Source organism: Mesoplodon densirostris, chromosome 1 (genome assembly GCF_025265405.1).
Source record: "Mesoplodon densirostris isolate mMesDen1 chromosome 1, mMesDen1 primary haplotype, whole genome shotgun sequence".
Taxonomy (NCBI): Eukaryota; Metazoa; Chordata; class Mammalia; order Artiodactyla; family Ziphiidae; genus Mesoplodon; species Mesoplodon densirostris.
In genome coordinates, this window is record NC_082661.1 from 148,120,409 (window position 1) to 148,129,598 (window position 9,190).

General features: G+C 41.5%; 1 protein-coding gene across 7 annotated transcripts in view; it reads left to right on the forward strand.

The window, feature by feature from the left end:
- Positions 1-7,261, forward strand: part of TEC (tec protein tyrosine kinase) — a 159,793-nt gene extending 152,532 nt beyond the window's left edge. For all 7 annotated transcript variants that reach the window (XM_060110320.1, XM_060110302.1, XM_060110306.1 and 4 more), the window contains 4 exons: positions 2,157-2,221; positions 4,855-4,973; positions 5,057-5,214; positions 6,626-7,261. In XM_060110320.1, coding sequence (XP_059966303.1) covers positions 2,157-2,221; positions 4,855-4,973; positions 5,057-5,214; positions 6,626-6,709 — 426 coding nt within the window. In that variant the 3' untranslated portion in view covers positions 6,710-7,261. The remainder of the gene's footprint in view (positions 1-2,156; positions 2,222-4,854; positions 4,974-5,056; positions 5,215-6,625) is intronic.
- The last annotated feature ends 1,929 nt before the right edge of the window (positions 7,262-9,190 follow it).

Consider the following 9,190-nt stretch of genomic DNA (forward strand, 5'->3'; position numbering starts at 1 on the left):
GTGTCTTATAGTTTTCAGTGTACAGGTCTTTCACCTCCTTGGTGAAATTTATTCCTACATATGTTAATGTTTTTGATGCTATTGTAATTCACTTGCTTTCTTAACTTCTCTCAGTTCATTGTTAGCGTATAGAAACAAAAGTGATTTTTCTATGTTTATTTTGTATCCTTCAACTTTACTGAGTTCTTTTATTACTTCTAACAGTTTTTTAGTGGAGTCTTTAGAGTTTTGTATATATAAGATCATGTCATCTGCAAACAGAGACAATCTTACTTTCCTATTCCAATTTGGATGCCTTTTATTTCTTTTTCTCACCTAGCTGCTCTGGCTAGGACTTTCAGTACTATGTTCAATAGAAGTGACAAGAGTCGGCATCCTTGTCTTGTTCCTGATCTTGGAGGAAAAACTTTTAGCTTTTCACCATTGAGTATGTTGTTAGCTGTGGGCTTGTAATATATGACTTGTATTGTGTAGAGGTACATTCCTTCTATACCTAACTTGTTGAGAGTTTTTAATCATGAAATGAAAGGATTTTGAATTTTGTCAGATGCTTTTTCTGTATCTGTTGAGATGATCATGTGATTTTTATCCTTCCTTCTGTTAGTGTGGTGTATCATGTTTTTGATTTGCATATGTCAAATCATCCTTGTATCCCAGGGATAAATACCACTGGATCATGGTGTATGATCCTTTTAATGTGCTGTTGAATTCTGTTTGCTAATATTTTGTTGAGGATTTTTTCATCTGTGTTCATCATGCATATTGGCTGTATTTTTATTTTCTTGTTGTGTCCTTATCTTGCTTTGGAGTTAGGGTAACATTGACCTTATAAAATGAGATTGGAAGTGAACCTTTTAAAATTTTTTGGAAGAGTTTGAGAACTTAGGATTGGTGTTAATTCTTCTTTAAATATTTGGTAGAATTCACCAGTGAAGTCATCCTGTCCTGGGCTTTTCTTTCACAAAACTTTTAAAGATCACATTTTATGATTGGGGCAAAGGACTTTGCAAAATAGAAGATGATGTGATATGTGTAACATTAGTTATTATTATGCTCAGTGATGATAAAGAACATCTCTTTGTCATATTGAAACTTGTGAATTTAGCACCTTTCTCTTTTTTGACTTTTAAAACTGATGGAAATCTGTTGTCTACGTGAGTATGACAACTTACACCTCTCTACACATACCACACCTTGGTGAAGGCAATTTTGATACGTTTGTGCCTATGATACTGACATCATTAGGGTAGGTTTTTGTCATCCCTTAAGGGAAGATTTTGATGCTTCTGTCTCCTGGGTGAAGAATCCTGGTGACTATCAAGTAAAGGCATGATAAGGTATCTTTATAGGAAGACAGAGATAATCCAGGGAACGGGTATTAACTCGTACTTTCAAAGAGACTCTTAAAACGCATTCAACAGGAAATAACCTCATGTAAATGGAATTTGCCTCGTACAGAGAATAAAATTCTGAAGCATAAGGAAGAAAAATACATTCTTAGTCTATGGGTTATAGCATGTAAAAAGATTGTCATCATGTCTTCCTTCTGAGAAATACTATGTCTTTTTCCAAACTATTTTCTTGAACCTTGTAACCTTAAAGAATGGGGAAGGAAGTATAAGTAATCTAGAATTGTGTTTGTCATAAATGACAAAGCAAACTATGTTACATATGGCTGTTCTTTTGACTCTTTGGGTTAGAGAAGACCAATCATTGAGCAAAGCCACTGGGTAAAAGATTGTTCACCCATCACTCTGATGCTTGTGTGTTATAAAGCTTGCCTAGTAAGAACCTGAATTAAGGACTTTAAGAGACGTTGTCACTATCAATAAGAAAATCAGATAGTTTAATAAGAATAGAAATGGGTGGGCAAAAAGCTGATTGACCCTCCTCTTAGTCCTTGTATAGATATGACAGTTGGCAAAGATTATGTAATAATGCCTTTTTTCACATGAGACTTTTGACCTTTCTTTCTATCCATTCTTTCATATAAATGTTGAAGATGTTTCCATAGGGGTAAAAAAAAATTTATAAGAGACAGCACCTCTGCAAATGTTGATTGGGTTATACTAAATTTAATATAAACAGAACTTATATTTTTCTACTTTTATTGTGGAACTTTGCAACTAATATACCATTATAATGTTGTTTTCCAGGCTGCCAGAAATTGTCTAGTAAATGAGGGAGGAATTGTGAAAGTTTCTGATTTTGGAATGGCTAGGTAAGGCTGAGTATATGTGAACATTTTCTATAAATTTTGGATTAAATCAATGTAAGACTGTGGCCTTTCCCTTGAAAGTACTTGACTTTTTCTTTGCAGTTTGTGTCAGCTTCTTCCTCTGACGCCTGTTTAAGAGCTATTTTGCAATATCTTTTGTTCCTTTAACAAAACATTAGAAGTACCCATCATTTTTTTTAAGTCCCCATCATTTTTGTACAGATTGATTTTTCTGCTTCTTAGTGTTTTTTGTATAAGGTTAGAAAATAGATTATCTATATTTTGAAAGATTTCTTTTCTGAATTTGTCATTTTACTGTTAGCTTTTTCTCAGGTAAACTGTTGAGAAATTATGATTACTTAATACTTCATTATGTGGCTTTAGTTGATATTCACATTAGCTTATAGAATCGATAAGCATGGAAATAATCTGCATTGATAAAGCAAAAAGGAAACCCTATTAGATGTCCTGAGATAAAATAAATATATTAAAATAACACAGTATACATTGTGTTAATTATTGTTAGTCATTCTCTCCACTAGGTGGTAGTATAGCCCGTTAAATACACTACTTTCTTTTCTCCCTGGTGTGGATTAAATTTCTAGAATCTTTTGTTTTGATAGAAATGTGTTTGGGGTAAGTTTTTAGAATACGCAAATCTATAATGTTTTTATTCTCTTAATTTTTGTAATCTTAATAGGGTGTTAGAAAAGTCCTTTAAAAAGTATTTCATTTGTCCTTTCTTTCCCTCCTTCCTTCATCCATTCATTTATCTGTACACGCGTCCATACAAAATTAGGTGCCTGCTCTGTGCCAGGCACAACACTAGAGAGTGAACCCTAGCAGAGGATGACATTATCCATGTGAGTCCCTGCCCACATGCAGCTTAAATTCAGGAGGAGAGAGAAACATAAGACCTGAGAACCACTAAGAGGGGAGAGTACAGAGTGAGGTGACAGAGCAGGGGTCCGCAAACCTCGGCTTCTGGACCACATCTGACCCAACACTTATGTTTGTATGGCCCGTGAGCCAACCACGGTGTTCACATTGTTTAATGGTTGGGGGAAAAAAAACTTTAAAAATATTATGACATGTGAAAATTATCTGAAAGTCAAAAGCCAGTGTCCATAAATAAAGTGTTAATAGGACACAGACTCATTCACAGATGTGTTGTCTGGCTGCTTTCCCTCTACAAAGGCCTGCAAAATCTAAAACACTCATTGTCTGGCCTTTTACAGAAAAAGTTTGCCGACCCCTGTGATAGCGATAACTTGGGGCTGGTGGGGCGGGTGGGTACTGAGTGATGGCGCAGGGCAGGGGTGACAGTAGCGACTTCAAATCTGGTGCCTCTTGAAGGCCTCTTTGAGACCAGGATATCTGAAAAGAGACCCAAAAGGCAGGAAGTAGTCAATTAGGTGAAAGTCTGAGGATAAAATATTCCAGGTGGCAGAACACCGAGTCCAAAAGCTTGAAATTTGGGATGAGCTTGGCCTGCTCAAGAATCCAAAGGGGGTCAGGGTGGTCAGCCCGTGGCCAGCATGAGGGCGGTTATAAAGGCAGGCCAGGCCTCCCTCCTGAGGAAACTCAGGCCGAGGGAGGTTAGAAAGCCATTACTGTCCGAAATGGGACCAGAACTGCTGGCTCTCAGGGCAGTAAGGACCCAGTGCTCTTTGTTTGTTTTCTGTGAAGATATTCTGTATCTAACAGGCCTCCAATTTCAGGTTTGATTTTCATACGTTTGGCTTTCAAAAAACCTGTGCTTTTGCATCAGCTCCTTTGAAACACTCATTCTACACTCAGTTCAGACTCCCCTGACTGACAAATGCCCATGGTGGCACTGTCACCATCTTTGTCTATACAGCGAAGGAAGTTTGTGCAATCATTTGAATATTTTCCCATGGAGCTTGCAGAAATTAACCTGGTATGTTCCTATAATACATAAACACCTTCCTCTTGTAAAGACATACTGAACACATTACAGAAAGGGCTGAAGAGCCCATATTTAGCACCCCAATGAAGATCCTCCCCAGGGGTAACCAGTGTTACCAGTTTGTGTGGGTCCTTCCAGAAGGACATAGGTATGCTCCCATAGAGAAATTACATAGTATTGTTCTGAGGGTGTGTGTATAGAGGATGAACATCATGGTACATACATATATACATCACCACGTGCGTACGTCATTTTGCAGTTTGCTCTTTTTATTTGCTATAGTTTTAAGTTGTGCTCTGTGGAATCATGGGGGCAAAAGCACATGTGCTCCAAGTGCTTTGCACCACTTCCTTTAGAGCAGCTCTGCTTAGATGTTTTACATGTGGGGCCTTTGGGTAAAATTTTTGTTTAAAGAACAGAACTGCTTCTTGAAAAGAAAGTTTGCAAACTCTTTTCTTGTATGCTGCTTCCAATGCCTTATAAAAAAGAAAAACAGAAAAGTGAAAGCGCAGATAGAATGTTACAGTGCATGCATCTCAAGCACTTAGAGGAAGAGGGCAATTGCAGAGGCGTGGCTGCAGAGGCAAACAACCAGCTTCAACCGGATGCCTGTTGGACTTCAGTCAACTGTGCTTTTGATTTTAAGGGGGAAAAAAATTAAAGAACATGTACAAAATACAGACCGTAACTCAGTGTCTTACTCTAGGTATGTTCTGGATGATCAGTACACGAGTTCTTCCGGCGCGAAATTTCCCGTGAAGTGGTGTCCACCTGAGGTGTTTAATTACAGCCGCTTTAGCAGCAAATCAGATATCTGGTCATTTGGTAAGAGTCATGCTCCATTTCCCCTCAACTCTGCCCTGAAGAGGAACTGAGTGCATTGTTTGGCAATCCTTCTCCTCTTCCAGGTGTCTTAATGTGGGAAATATTCACTGAAGGCAGAATGCCCTTTGAGAAAAACACCAACTATGAAGTGGTAACCATGGTTACTCGCGGCCACCGACTCCATCAGCCGAAGTTGGCGTCCAGATATGTATACGAGGTGATGCTGAGATGTTGGCAGGAGGTATAACATTTTTCGGGTGCTTTTTTCTTCAATCTCTAAAGCATTCAGGGATCTGGGCTTGGTAGATTCAAACTGTGTGGTCTTTATAGCCTAGTGAATGAGTGCATGTTTTATATGATTTCAAACTCTTAAGTAGGAAGCCAGTCTTCTCAACTCAGTCTGAATAATGGGAAGAAGATGTGAAGAAGTGGGAAACACTAATAATTAAGATAGTAAATTCAGGCTACCGCTTCTTTCCCAAGTGGGGCTCCCGCCACAGTCACCTGAGCTGGGGGCTCTGGGGATAAGCCCAGAGAAGTAGCTGTTCTTTCAGTGGATCTCTAGTGTTGTCAAAGTATTACTCTTTCACCAGAGGTTTTTTTCTCCAAGCCTCAACTTCCTCCGGTCATTTACTCTCAGTCTTCGGAAGTTTTCCTTCGCCCCATGTTAAAATGTTACCTCATAGAAGAGATTAGACACCAAAATGACTTTTGAAAGATAACAGTAACATTAGCTCACAGGTATGATGTGCTAGGCACTGTGCTAAGTGCTTTCAATTTAGTTCTCGAAATAACCCTTCAAAGTGTGCATGCTTTTACTATGATCACTCTGTGGATGAGGGTATCACGTTGTTGCTTGCCTAAGGCCACTTAACTACAGAGAAGCAGAGTCCTGTCTGACTCCAAAGCCCATGCCGTGGTCACTTGCTATCATGCCTCCCAAGAGCATTGATTGGGATGGACAGAGGCCTTCTGGCCAAGAAGTGGTGCTAGGGGGAGTGTGGACAATGTGAGCAAAGGTAGGGTGGTGGTAATGAACTTGGTGTGTGTATACAAGGGTAGAGATTGTTCTGATTGAGCATAGGGCCCATGTGAGGGATTTTGTGGGCAATAAAACTGGGTAGCAAGGGCCTGGGGGAGGGGCAGGTTATAGAGGGCCCTGTGAGTTAGCAGGACTTGATTTTGTAGGCAGTTAGGATCTCTGTTAGGTTCTTTTTTTTTTTTTTTTTTTGCGGTACGCGGGCCTCTCACTGTTGTGGCCTCTACCATTGCGGAGCACAGGCTCCGGACGCACAGGCTCAGTGGCCATGGCTCACGGGCCCAGCCACTCCACGGCATGTGGGATCTTCCCGGAACCGGGGCACGAACCCGCGTCTCCTGCATCGGCAGGCGAACTCTCAACCACTGCACCACCAGGGAAGCCCCCTCTGTTAGGTTCTTGAATGGGATGCCAAAGCCATGTGGCAGAAAGATTAGTGTAGAAGCAGCACACGCAGGATCGATTAGACCTGTTTAGAGATGCATGTGTGTTCCAGCCCTGAAGCAAGGAGTCCCTTACTCTGGTATGCATTGCTATCTGAGTTGGAGCAGTGAAAAATCATTTTGGGGATGGATTCTGGAACCCACAGCTTCTACTTGATTTTGAATTGTAGAAACCAGAGGGAAGGCCTTCCTTTGAAGATTTGCTGCGCACGATAGATGAACTAGTCGAATGTACAGAAACTTTTGGAAGATAAGTGCTGTGACCGGATGATGTGATGGCTTCCAGATTCCAAAGCACGAGGAAGAAATGGCACTTTGTGGCAAACTTTTAATTTATTTAGCACTTGGACGTGTAGATTGTTTTACTTATAAAGGGGAAACACCTAAAACATTTGCTTCTAGACCAGCCATAGCTCTGTGACCGACTCTTCTGGATTATGGAAATGCTGCCTTAGACATGATGGTTAAAAGCACCCACTTTTATTCATTCCACAAGTACTGGAGTGCCCACTATGTGCCAGGCACTGGGCCCTGGCCCCAGGGTCTGCCCATTTTAGGGGTGCATGTGGGGTCATGTTAGCCGATGCCGGTGGAAGGCCAGGGTAATTGGGAGGAGGAAGGGTATCCGAGCCACATTCCAGCCACCCCTCTCTTCCCTGTGACTTCTACAGAAATCTGGGCTGGGGCATTGTCTAGAATATGGGTTCTGGATGGATCCGGAACCCACCTTGGATAAGTACCCATCTTTTGTTCTGAAACATCTGTTTTCAAGACTGCCATTAGAATTACATTAAAACGTATTTGTATGCTGTACATATTGTAAATATATATAATATATAAAGTTATATATTTATAAGAAACATGAGTCGTCTTTTTTGTAATTTGATTTTTATTGGAGTATAGTTGATTTTATGAGTTGTCTTTTAATTGAAATGTTTAATTCTGTAATATATGAGCCAACCCTCTTAGGACTAGGGATTTTACCTTACAGCTGTCAATTCCTTTCCCCCTGAGGATCAAATATTCCCTACTGAAGAGAAAAATGTCTGGACCCTTCTATCACTAATGCCCCCTCCTCACTTGGGTAGCCATGTTTGAGGTACCTGTCCAGCTTAAGCCCGCAGCAGGGGCTGTGTTTGGACTAAGTGGACCTGCCCACGGTATCCACAGCTAATTGGAGTTGGATGGAAAATTGAGCCTAGGGGCAATCAATCAGTTTCTGTGTCTTAAGAATCTGTCCCTGGACATAAATGTGAAAGTGTGCTCTGGAGCAGAAGGAACAGGTGATGTTCACCATAAAGGCTGTTCCAACTGCACGCAAGACCCAGGAGCAAGCCAGGTTCTGGCAGAATTCAGGAAGCAGCCAGGAAAAATGGAGAGCATGGCGTCTGAGCTGTCTCCCAGATGGCTTTCAGGAGGCCAGGCTGGACTTGGGTTCCTGAATCAGAGAGATTGTCTGTTATAGCTTCATAGTAGACCCTGCAATTGAGTTTATTTGAGTGGGTTTCTGACCCTTATAATTTCTGACCAGGACACCTTCTGAGTTAGAGCCTCATTTACTCATGAGCCCAGGGAAAAGAACAACAGTCTCCATCATGAAAGCAAGGCCATGTATTGCCCCACACTGTGTTGGTTTTGTGGGCAAAGAAAGCCCAGCAGGACACAGGGCCTTTCTTCAGGAGTTCATCTGCTCTGGGGGGCCGTGGTCTCCCCCCATGCTGTGGAGCATTGTGTGAACCCTCTTTACGTAGTGTTCACGTAAGTAGTTCTTATGTGAAGAAGCTACTTAATGCCCAGTGACGAGTTGTCTCAGTCAACAGCATCCCACAGAACATTCTCCAGGAACAGCGGATGAGGTTAAAACCACAGTGTTGCCAAGGAAACAGCTCACAGGTGGGCAATGCTGGGTTCAGGAGTTTACCCCCCTGGCTTCCCAAGCAAGTAACGGTCCAGAAGTTGTGCCCATGGCCTCAGAATAGCACAAATACTATTCCCTGGCTGCCTGTTTCCTTGAGGACTCCCTGTAGACCTTGGGACATGCAAAAGGCATCTCTGTGGTTTGTGTTTGAAGCACTAAGAAGTCTTATCCATTCTCGTGGGGCCCAAAGGAACCTGTGTACAGCAGGACTCAGGATCCCAGAGGATTTATTATGGCTCTTGCTTCCAAGAATGAGCTGAGGCCTCTACATTTGATTTTTTTTAAGCTACATACTCAAGGCCCACTTCCTCTACCATCTTCAAGTCTCATTAACAAAGGAGTGGCTTCTTTTGTCACATGCCAGGTTGTTGGGACCCGGATAGCATGTCCTCTGCGTGTGACTTCTTATTTCCCTATGTTTCCACTAAGGATCTAGAGGCAAGAGCAGGCAAAGTCAAGGTGAATGACCCATCTACCCTCTTTTGTTGATTGCACTGGCTTGAATATTAGAGCAGTGGTACTAGAACCATTTAACTCACTAAGTGCTTTAATGGTTAGAATTATTATACATGGCTGCATTTATGGAAAATCAAGACCTTTTAAGGAACACAGGCTGTGGCTGGCTACTCTGAGTAGCACCTTCATATGACCATGGAGAATCATCTTTCCATTCTGGTCCGTTCATCCCCTGAAGGCTGTCTTCTATCCTTCCCTGTCCCCCTTATAATGGAAAAAAAATAAAATATTTATCCTAAGTCTTGTCACAGTCTGTTTGCCACCTTCCTTCTCATCTTCCTGTTTAACTGTACCCCCATCA